The sequence below is a fragment of the Hyperolius riggenbachi genome, chromosome 9, assembly GCF_040937935.1.
Source record: "Hyperolius riggenbachi isolate aHypRig1 chromosome 9, aHypRig1.pri, whole genome shotgun sequence".
NCBI lineage: Eukaryota > Metazoa > Chordata > Amphibia > Anura > Hyperoliidae > Hyperolius > Hyperolius riggenbachi.
The window spans coordinates 174,742,508-174,754,576 of NC_090654.1; the positions used below are offsets into that span (position 1 = coordinate 174,742,508).

General features: G+C 41.9%; 1 protein-coding gene across 1 annotated transcript; it reads right to left on the reverse strand.

The window, feature by feature from the left end:
- Positions 1 to 610: 610 nt before the first annotated feature.
- Positions 611 to 11,344, reverse strand: HESX1 (HESX homeobox 1). The gene is made up of 5 exons (XM_068251743.1): positions 11,182 to 11,344; positions 10,094 to 10,102; positions 7,372 to 7,568; positions 5,618 to 5,719; positions 611 to 709 (listed from the first exon to the last, which is right to left on the reverse strand). The coding sequence occupies exons 1-5, from the start codon at positions 11,342 to 11,344 to the stop codon at positions 611 to 613; spliced, it is 570 nt and encodes a 189-aa protein (XP_068107844.1).
- Between the last annotated feature and the right edge of the window lie 725 nt (positions 11,345 to 12,069).

Sequence of the window (12,069 nt, forward strand, 5' to 3'; positions counted from 1 at the left end):
TGGGGTACGTACCTTAGGAGGGAGAAGCTTCCCGATCCTAAAGAGGCTTCCATCATCTTCCTCCACAGCCCCATTGTAGTGCTGGAACCGCCGAAAAAGAGCTTGTTGACGCTTTTTGCCAGCTAGCGCAGCTGCACTAGCACCGTCTCACTTGTCGGGCCAGTCGGAACAGATCAGGCCCATGCTACTGTGCAGGCACAAGCCGTCTGTGCAGTACCTCAGACCCGATTGGGCATAGCTATTTCTGCTGGAGCCCGAGCAGTTTGGTGGTAGTGCATGTGCGCAGGCAGGCCACTTTTTGGGGGCCCTAGCACTAGAATGAGGCTGCAGAGGAAAATGTGGGAGGCTTCCCTCTCTTAAGGTAAGTATCCAAATTTTACCTTTTATAGAGTCACAGGTTTACTTTAAAACAAGAATTTTCTCAATTATTCTTGGAAGAAAATTTATAGAAAGTATTACTATACAAACTAAATACTATTTTACGCTTTTTAAAAGTGTACAATATAACAGGCTGAGTTGTTGCTAAGATGCACATCAACATAGACAGCAGATGGGATAGACAGCTTCATGAGCTACTGGTTGGGGAGTACTAGAGTAACATCAGATGTCCTTATTCCTGGATTTGTGGAGTTAGTGATTCTTTCACTATTAAGAACTGCGATTCACGATGACACCTCTTCAGCTTGGCTCTGCGGTTCTGAAACCAGATCTGCAATAAATATAAGAAAACATTAAATTAATATCACTTAATACATGCGGTGAAGAAGTACCCCCTCCCCACAATAGAGTAACGTCTGACTATATTGAATCATTTAGATCACTACTGATCTTCCGGGTTTAAATTCCAATGTCCCTACAATGGAACTCTAATGTAGGGTAAGATAAAAGTGCAAACCACTTAGATACTGGACCACCCTGAGATATTACGCTATGGTGTGTGTCACTGCAGAATCTACTTGAGATGCCACAAGAATCACCTAGTTGTGTCTTCAGAAAGCCTACAGAAATAAGATCATTGTCTGATCCAACCAAAAATAGACACATCTCATGTGGCAGGTTTAATTCATGTAACAGCTGTAAAATTGCCAGGCATATGCAGCGCACTGAAATGTTACCAGTAGTTAAGGAAATGAAGTAAAGCACATTGCACACATAGTGCAATTCAAGTTATGTAGGTAACATGCACGTTATGAGTATGCACAACATAGAAGCATTGCGCACAACACAACACAGAATGCAAGATGTGCCATTAGTGCAACATGCATATATGTTGATTGCGTAAGTACCGCTAAAATAGCCATGGGCTACAGTAATCCTGTTGTATCGTGAATTATGTGTAGGTTTTAGCCATGGGCTACAGTAATCCTGATGTATCGTGAATTATGTGTAGGTACCTTCATCTGGAGAACCCTGATCCTGTTGTGTGTTAGTTAGAGATGGTTTGTGAGATGCTAAAAAAAACGGCTTGCATGCAAATGTATTTAATGAGTTTATTGAAAAAAAAACAGACAGGTAGCCAAAGGTATTGAGTAGACATAAATTACACATAATAGTCATCTTGGGTAAAGCTAATACATCAGTAATGAGACAATCTTTGCACTCATAAAGTCCATTAAAGGGACACTTAAGTAAAAAAAAAAAAAATGAGTTTTACTCACCTAGGGCTTCCAATAGCCCCCTGCAGCTCTCCGGTGCCCTCGCCGTCTCCCTCCGATCCTCCTGGCCCCGCCGGCAGCCACTTCCTGTTTCGGTGACAGGAGCTGACAGGCTGGGGACGCGAGTGATTCTTCGCGTTCCCAGACACATTAGCACCATCTATGCTGCTATATGGTATATGATATATGCTATAGCAGCATAGATGGCGCTATTGTGGCCAGGAATGCGAAGAATCACTCGCGTCCCCAGCCTGTCAGCTCCTGTCACCGAAACAGGAAGTGGCTGCCGGCGGGGCCAGGAGGGTCGGAGGGAGACGGTGAGGGCACCGGACAGCTGCAGGGGGCTATTGAAAGCCCCAGGTTAGTAAAACTCATTTTTTTTTTTTACTTAAGTGTCCCTTTAACACCAAAAATGACATTGTTGGCTAAAAACTGTCTAGAATCGAGTATGATAACATATGGCCTTCAACTTAAAACAAAACATTTTGTTTATTGCATAGATTTTGTTGTAAATACCAAAACATAAAAAAAAAACGAGACCCTCAAGAGCCATTAGGGTTCTGCGTCCTAGGAGATTTCTGCACAAACTGTAAAATCGGAAGAACCATGGACTTCCAGTTGTAAGTAATAACCCATTGGGCTGCCAAGATGCTTGCAATATACAAGTGCTTAAAGGTGCTGGGGACCTCTGGTGAACTAGAATACAGGAGAGCCTGAGCTGGGGAGCAGGATACAGAGAATGAAGTAGCTTGCTTAAAGATGTCCCACAACCCGTTCCACAGGTCCTGAGCTACTGAGCAGTCCCAAAACATGTGGAGAAAGCTACCTGTCAAAGTACATCCTTAAAGAGACTGTATAAAAAGAATGCCCCTGGCGGGGTACTCACCTTGGGAGGGGAGCCTCTGGATCCTATCGAGGCTTCCCCCATCCGCCTCCGTCCCACGGTGGTCTCTGTCTGCCCCTCGGAAGGCACAGCCGACAATTACCTTCCCTGGCTCCAGCGGGTGGTGCTGTTGCGGCTCTCTGAAATAGATGGAAATAGCCGATCCCAGTCGGGTCCGCTCCACTGCACAGGCGCAGGAGACTTGCACCTGCACAGTAGAGCGAACACGACTGGGTTTGGCTATTTCAACTTATTTCGGAGCCGAGAGTTGCTACTGCGCCTGCGCTGGAGCCAGGAAGGTAAATATTTGTATCCCCGCCGTTCGGGGAGCTGTATCGCTGCCACTGTGGGACGGAGGAGGACGGGGGAAGCCTCGATAGGATCCAGAGGCTTCCCTCTCCCAAGGTGAGTACCCCCCAGGGGAGTTTTTTCCTTAATACAGATCCCATTGTATTAACAATGGGAGAAGTGGGTGAAAAGATCTTGTTCAACTTTTGGGAGGTGTTGTACCATCTTGTTAAAACTTTAAAAGCTGTCTCTTTGAGAGAAGGAGAGAAAAAGTATGACTAATCATGTCAAATATCAGAGACTATTGTTGATCAGTAAATGTGCTCCCCAGCTCAGACTCCCAGCTCAGTAAATATTTGGGGAGTGGGCCTGCTCTGGCATGCAAATGTAATGCAAATTGTATGCAACTAGGGCAGCACGGTGTCGTAGTGGTTAGCGCTCTCGCCTTGCAGTGTTGGGTCTCTGGTTTGATTCCCAGCTAGGTCAACATCTGCAAGGAGATTTTATGTTCTCACCGTGTCTGTATGGGTTTCCTCCGGGCACTCCAGTTTCCTTACACATCCAAAAACACACAGATAAGTTAATTGGCTCCCCCCTAAATTGGCCCTAGACTATGATACATGCACTACACAATACAAACATAGAAATATGACTATGGTAGGGACTACATTGTGAGCCCCTCTGAGAGACAGTTAGTGACAAGGCAATATACTTTGTATAGCGCTGGCTGGTTCAGACGGACGCTTGCGGAGCGTTTACCGCAAGCGTTCGGAACGTCGCGGTAAACGCTCCCATTACACCAAGCTTTTGCGCGCTTTTACCCGAACGCGGCGTTCGGGTCCCGATTTTCGCGAGCGTTCGGGCTGCCCCTGGAAGCGACATGTTGCTTCCAGGGAGCGGCCAACCGCGACGGCTAATGTTCCCCTAGGGGAAGAAAAAATCGCGACCGCATCACGACGCGACCGGAGGCTACTGAAAGCCTGACTGCGCAGCCGCCGCAACGCCCCCAGACGCGACGCCACACAGACGTCTGAACCAGCCCTAATATGTCGGCGCTATATAAATAAATAAAAAAAAACTAGAAACTGGGCCAATCAAAATCATTATATCATTGCATTGAATTTGTTTGCCAGTCAAAATGATTGGCCATTTTAAAATATCTTAATTATAACAGAATTGCACACTCATTAGAAACTACCTGTAAGTTTACAGTTTGTAAAACCAATGGGGCACATCTAGTTGATGCACCCTTGCAATCTGTAATTCAAGTAGTAGCACAAATACAGAGGCTTAGATACCAGTTTCCTGGCTGCAATATCGATTCTCTGGCTATATTACTTCTTATTTTAATGGAAGGTTCACACTTACATCTGCAAAAAACGACTGCGGTTCTCTGTGGACAATTACTTTGTTTGCATTGCATGTGCGCATCGCCCACAGTCAGCTGACAGTCGGCAATAGGAATCCCACGGAGTGTGAGATATTAGGCGGCAAGTTTTTTCCGTACATTAGATGTGAATGAGCCCACTGATGAATATGGGCTGTCACACCTGGTGCAATTCTGCATGCGGGGGAAACGCATACAATGTTCTCAGATGTGAACCCCACCTTACACATTGATATGAACCAAGTATAAAGATAAGGTAACCTTCCTCAGACTTTCCTGATCTGCATACTTATTGCAGAAGAATGGCAGCCAGGCTTACCGTATAATTAGTATACAATGGAGGGTACAGCGACTGGCACTACGGCGGCACTCAAAATATGTCACAGCTTGCAAAACAAAGAGGCATAGATTCCACCAGGTATCCGCACATGTACAGCACAGCGTGCTCAGGATCAAGAAACAAAGATATCAAGCTCATAAACAACGTAGATGTATAAAGATCCGGCACTGCTTCTAGCTTTAAAAAGAGCTATATTGCCAGCGGCTCTTTCAATATGCAAAAAAGTTTCCAACAAGGTGATCAAAAAATATTCATGCGGTAAAAACATGCAAGGTGCACATATCCGTTGTGGTTAGTAAAGGCTGTGGGGCATGGTGGTGAGAACGGCCCGCCTAACGTCCGTTTCGCTTCAGTAGCGTCTTCAGAGGCAGTGTGGCAATTCACGACTGTCCGTTTCCGGGTTAAATACTGTATGGAGAATCATTTCCGGGTCGCATTGTCGCTTCTACGCGTACAAAAGTACGCATGCTCCCACTAACGTACGCATGAATGCGTAATGACGTCAATGGAGAATGCGCACACTTCCGGAAGTCCTCTATTTTGTACTTACGCACAATGCGTTTATGTTCGATGGTAGGTGGTACTGGCAGCTGTCCGGCACAGCTATGGGGACCTCGGTATCATGCACATACGCCAATCTTTTTTTGGCATGGTGGGAGGAGAGGTATGTGTATGGTACCGATGTTCCCCATGGGGGAGGCCTCAGGAGATGGTCCAGATACGTGGATGACGTGCTGGTGTTTTGGTCCGGGACTTATGAGATGTTTATGCAATTTATGGGCTACTTGAATGATGGTAAAGAAAACATGCAATTTACACATGGGTATGTGCACCTTGCATGTTTTTACCGCATGAATATTTTTTGATCACCTTGTTGGAAACTTTTTTGCATATTGAAAGAGCCGCTGGCAATAAAGCTCTTTTTAAAGCTAGAAGCAGTGCCGGATCTTTATACATCTACGTTGTTTATTACCGTATAATTAACTAGAAGCCACCAACAGCAGTATCAAACATTCGTTATATGGCTTTTATTTCATACATTAAATATGTACATATTTGTTTACCTGGATTCTGTCTTCATCTAACGACAACTTGTTGGCAAGTTCTTCTCTCACATCAATACCCGGATATGAATTAACTTGAAACACATTCTCCAGAATTTCAATCTGTAGGTGTTGAATAGATGGAGAATCATAAACAGTATCTAAATATGTCCTCTGATGTCTTAATAAGCAGAATGCTAAAATATTACCTTTGGTGTAAGAAAAAAAAAACAGGTCTGGTAACTAAACATTATGTCTGAAAAATGAGGCCATGTGACCTGAAGCAGCTCATCTGAAGGAGTAAACAGACTGTGTCTGCAGGTCTACTGATACAGCTTGGTTGAAAACCATTATGCATGCTGGTTATGCAGAGCAGGGTCATTGTTTGCTGCCTGCAGCTCTGGGAATCTGTGTTGCAGAAATGATCTGATAAAGTGACTCCTGTCTAGGTTTTCCATTAACTCCCATGGAAGTCAAGTCACTAGTAACTGCTACAAAAACTAGCAAAAAAAATTATGCCTGAAGTTGAACTTTAATAACAAAAAAAATCCATTGGTATTAAGTCAGTGAGAAGCATTTCTAATTTACCAAAGTACAAAGATGTTTGAAAAACGAACCTCAATTGTATTGAAAAAAGTAGCATTTCTAATACCTGGTACACATCATGAAATTTCCCGTCAGCTCGACAGGTTGAATTTCAGTCATGTCAGATCTGCTTCCAAGAGAAAACGGATCTAATTTTGTGCAATTATGATCTGAAAATCAATCTCATTCTCGACTGGAAGTAGATTTGACATGACGGAAATCATCAATTCAACCCGATGGGAAATTGCATGGTGTGTACCAGGCATTAAAATGTAACTGAATCATAGTTGCAATCAGCAACATTCACTAACCTAACAAACTTCAATATGTACTTCTTATCATTGAGAAGAGGGGTATAAAATTATCATATTAGCATAGGATGGACATGCACAATACAATCTTGTTGTACAATCCGATGAATGGAAATTGAAGAAATAATAAAACCTAAAGTTAAAGGACCACTATAGCGAACAACTGTAAAATGTAAATACATATACTGTCCATTTGAAGTACATTTACAGTTAAATGCACTATAAATTACCTTTTTTCCTATGTTACAGAAGGTAGTAAATATCTAACAAATCTGACAGGTTTTGGACTAGTCCATCTTCTCAGGCGGAATTCTTAGTATTTATTTTATTCATTATCAAAGCACTCCCTGTAAAGGATCTATACAAGGACGTTGTACCTACCTGGTTCAGTTGCACACTATTCTTGGAGCTGGATTGAGCAACTGCTTTTGAAAATAAAGAAATCCGAAAATCCCCCATGAGGAAATGGATTAGTTCAAACCAGTCAGATTTTAAGATTTTTTTACTACCTACTGTAATTATAAAGTATTTTGGTGCATATTATATGTATGCATAAACATGTCTTTAAAACAATTGTAATAGTGGTCCTTTAAGAGTTATACAATGAAAATAAATAACATTTAAAAAATCCAACTTGTCATTACTGTTCAATACAAAATGTTGTAGTGCACTGGTGCCATGTGAGCCCTCATAACTTCACTTCTTTTCACAATTCTAACTTAACTTCAGTTATCTACTGTCTCCTAATACTGTACACTACAATTCCTTTATATGACAGAGAGAGAGAATGAATATGAATGAGAGAACTGTGCTCATATGACCCAGATATAGCTCACTAACAATACAGTATAATAATAGTTCAGTGAAGAGTGTGCTTACTTGGCTTCTAGTGAAGGCAGTTCTGGGTCTCCTTCCTCTGTACCAGCTGAGTTCTCTCCTGTATGTCAGGCGTTCAGTACTTGAACAGCATTTGTCATACCTCCCAACAGTTTCTTTCTCTGAGGTGCGGCACACTTTGTGAACTTGAAGAGGTATTTCATAACTGAAGATAGGAAAGCGCCAGCAAGGTGTTCCAGCTTTTAAAATAAAACACAAAAAAAGAAATTAAATATTCAGCATTGTGTTATTAGCCTAGACCTTGCCCATATGCCTTCTAGCTAATAAAGCATTGTATTGTATCCTTTGAGGTTTCACTTATGTTTCTATAACATGTATTATCACTAAGGTAAACACAGATAAGCATGTAGACAAATCTGGTCCATCAATCAGCAAATCATAGATTTGTTGGTTCATTGTTGTTGGGTAATTTTCAGTGCAGCCACATTCCTAGCTATACCAGCTTGACTACACAAAACTGGGGCTTGCTGTGCACTATTTCAAGCACATTTTAGGCAATATTTAATGGTTAGACCTTTAATCCAAAAAAAAGCTTGAATGGAGCATAAATCAGTTAAAAGAAGCTAGGTGTACAGTAGATCAATTTACTTGATTGGAAAAGGCCTTTCCATCTATCAGTGGTGGAGGTGACAAAAATCAGACTGCAATAGGATGTAGAAAGACAGTAACATGATCACTACTCTTCAATTTTCAGTTACGGAGAATTTTTAAGCAGCCCATACACTCAGCCGATTTTCTGGCCGACCGATCGATCGCGATCGATCGATCGATCGATCGATCGCAAATCGGTTGGCCAATCGACCGATCGACGGCCGATTTCGATCGATTTCGATGGATTTCCATCGAACTAGCAGGGTGGAAAATTTAGGTCGATCTGATGAGATTGCTTATCAGTTTGCATTGGCCTTAATGGAAATCTGATGGCAAAAAAATGCCATCAGATCGAATTTCAACAGATTTCAAACTGAAATCTATTGGAATTCTATCCTGGTAAAAAATGTTCTAAAAACGCATCAGATAGATCATCAGATGCATTTCTTATCTGTCTGCTGCCAATCTGACGAGTGTATGGGCACCTTTAGTATAGCAAATATTAAAGCGGATCCGAGATGAAAAACTAAATATAACAAGTGACTTGTCTGTATATCTTATCTAAAGTTTAGATAGTTTACACAGCAAATCTATCTTCAAACAGCTTCAACAGTATATTAATATTTTTTCCTGTAATACAATGGGAGCAGACATGTTTTCTGCTTGTCACTATTACACAATTACACACACAGGCAAGCTTATCTGTATCTAAAACAAAAGTTTGCTTTCCTAAAACAGAAAGAATTTGCGATAATTCAGGTTGGAGTGAGCTCGAGATGTCTCCCAGGCACCACTGCTGAATATATGCAAATTAACCATTGTACCCTTAGAAGCTAAACACACCTCCAGAACCGCTGGAATGCAATGATGTGTCAGCTTGTTAATATGTACAGAGCCATAATAATCCAACATGCATACAGACTGTTTCGGATTGTTTGATCCTCATCAGTGCATGGCATGGATTAATTTGGCTCTATGGAGTAGGGCTTGTAAATCCGAGAGGCACAGACTAACCAGCAAGCTCATGGTGACCCAGAACTCATTGGGGTGTGTAAGGGACTACAATGGTCCTAAAAGCCCCCTTACTAAGATGTTAAGAAAAACAAAAGTTTGCTTTCCTAAAACAGAAAGAATTTGCGATAATTCAGGTTGGAGTGAGCTCGAGATGTCTCCCAGGCACCACTGCTGAATATATGCAAATTAACCATTGTACCCTTAGAAGCTAAACACACCTCCAGAACCGCTGGAATGCAGTGATGTGTCAGCTTGTTAATATGTACAGAGCCATAATAATCCAACATGCATACAGACTGTTTCGGATTGTTTGATCCTCATCAGTGCATGGCATGGATTAATTTGGCTCTATGGAGTAGGGCTTGTAAATCCGAGAGGCACAGACTAACCAGCAAGCTCATGGTGACCCAGAACTCATTGGGGTGTGTAAGGGACTACAATGGTCCTAAAAGCCCCCTTACTAAGATGTTAAGAAAAACAAAAGTTTGCTTTCCTAAAACAGAAAGAATTTGCGATAATTCAGGTTGGAAGGAGCTTGAGATGTCTCCCAGGCACCACTGCTGAATATATGCAAATTAACCATTGTACCCTTAGAAGCTCTATCTAGGCATGCTAATCTGCATATTCTGTGAAAACTCCACTCTTATCTCCTCCATTACACAGGCACCTGATCTGTATCTGCACTGCAGCTCTCAGATTGTGAAAACTCTGCCTCTGAAATCTATAGCTAGTAACATCTTTTTCACCTGCCCAGACTGAAATCCCACAATCCCTTGCAAGCGCCAAGGCACTCTGGAGAAGCTGTGGGTGTGGCTTGTTTAGTTTATAGGAAATTAGGGTATTAAAACAAAACAAAACAAGTATTTGGCTTGAGGAATGCCCTATAAACTATATGTAAGGAACACAAATATGCAATGAGTAAAAGTTCATCTCGGATCCACTTTAAGGAGTGTATGGCCAGCATTGGGATTGGGCAACATCTGTCTTTTAAATGCAGAAGGACTTCAAGCTTTGTCATCCCCAATATTATTATTGTATAGTATTTATATAGCGCTGACATATTCCGCAGCGCTGTACAGAGCATATATAGTCTTGTTACTAACTATCCCTCAAAGGAGCTCACAATCTAGTCCCTACCATAGTCATATGTATAGTGTATGTATTGTAGTGTATATATATATATGTGTAGTGTATGTATTGTAGTCTAGGGCCAATTTCAGGGGGAAGCCAATTAACTTATCTGTATGTTTTTGGGATGTGGGAGGAAACAGGGGTGCCCGGAGGGAACCCACGCCGACACGGGGAGAACATACAATACAAACTGCTCGCAGATGTTGACATGGCTGGGATTTGAAACGGGGACCCAGCGACGCAAGGCGAGAGCGCTAACCACTACGCCACCGTGCTGCCCAATATCTATACAGCAGCTTTTTCTGCATAATGAATTAACAATTTGCATCATTCACCATTTCTCAAAGAGACTCACAATATAGTATCCCTCCAAAAGTCTAGGGTCCTAAACTTGGGCAAAACCAATTTGCCACAGAAAATGGTGTTGTGGGAGGAAACGTACATGCACAGGGAGAACTGGATGCCAATAGTATCCTGGCTAGGTGCTGCACGGCAAGAGTGCTAACTACTTATCCACCATGTTGCCTCATGCATCCTTCAGTCATGCTCATAAGTATCTGGCTCTGGAAGGCGACACTGCAACTTATCCTTGTGCTGGCCATTATCATTCTCTGTGAGTGATTAGCACTCTTGCCATGCGGCTCTGGAGTACCAGGATTAAATCCCTCCCAGGGCATTCTCTGCACGACGTTTGTATGTTCTTCATGGATTTGTATGCATTTATTCCAGGTCAAGTTCTAAAAATTCCCGGATACCAGAATGGAATATTAACAATCTTCCAAACATTGGCCCTAGAGTGTGATCGGGACTTTGGATTGTGAGCTCTGCGGAGATGCAGTGAATGCTGTCAGCTGTTCAATGCTCTGTGTAAAGTGCTATTTAAATGTGTAATACAACTGAATAAATTGTTTTCAAGACAAAAAGGTATGCCTGTTCCTCAGCAGTATATAAATAGAAAATGCTACTGACAAATAATGCAAAACAGTGTTTCTTTTTTTCAGATAAGGCTGACATTACTAATAACATATGGAACATACATTTTATTAGCAGGCTTACCTTTACCACAGTACTCATTCATCCAAGGCCTATGATGCCTGTTGGCGGCAGAGGAAGTAAAGTCCCTTTTCTTATCAAGCCCAAGGATGCTTTCTATAGAAAATGAGCAGGCTGAGGTTCTGGCATTAGGAAAACAAGCACCTTTTTGGAGTTCAGCAGACATTCTTGGGCCACCGTCACACAGAGACCCAGCTGACATTATCACAACCTTCCTTAAGATCCTACAAGACTAGAATGCTAGAAGATGGGTCTTATGGCCCTCCTTATAGCTGTGCTAACAAGGGGGCAGGATTTACAACCTCATTAATTAAAATCTCTCATTAGAAAGTCTTTAGCATCTCAATGAAGACTCTCCCACCAAGAGGCAAGACGAGTTAATTGTTTATTTGTTTGGCAAGTAATTAGCAGCTAATGGGGACACTAGGGGGGGTCACCTAGGAGGACAGTGTTATCTTTCCCTGCCAGAAGATCTCAACTTTCTCCAGCAGAAGAGCGCAGTCTCCTTCCTCTTTTATTCAAAACCATTAATGTATAAAATCGCTTTTTTTTCTTAATTTTTCAATTTTACTGAGCTGTATTGTGGAAAACCACTCAAGTAATAAGTAATCTCATTTAAAAAGTTTTTTTTTTCCTTTCTAAGGAAATAAATAAATTAATCCTTTAATGCTATTAGTCTAAAGCTGCTGAAAATGCAGCATTTATTTCATAAGAGTATTTAGTGGTTAATGTGGTTGGGGCAGAGACAATGGCTTGTGGCACAAGACGCATAGCCTCATGCTGACATATCAGTGTAATTGTTTTTTAAGGATCCAGATTAGCAGTGTGGGGGGCGGTGACACCCAATATTTTCAATCATTATGTTCTTGTTTACTTATCTATTGTTACTTT

Bases quoted from the DNA above. Each gene is read 5' to 3' on its own strand.
- HESX1 (XM_068251743.1), bottom strand. From the start codon at position 11,344: ATGTCTGCTGAACTCCAAAAAGGTGCTTGTTTTCCTAATGCCAGAACC. The intron at 5,720-7,371 runs GTAAGCACACTC...CAACACCTACAG, and splicing joins CTGCCTTCACTAGAAGCCAA to ATTGAAATTCTGGAGAATGT. The intron at 710-5,617 runs GTAAACAAATAT...TATTTATTGCAG, and splicing joins TAGATGAAGACAGAATCCAG to ATCTGGTTTCAGAACCGCAG.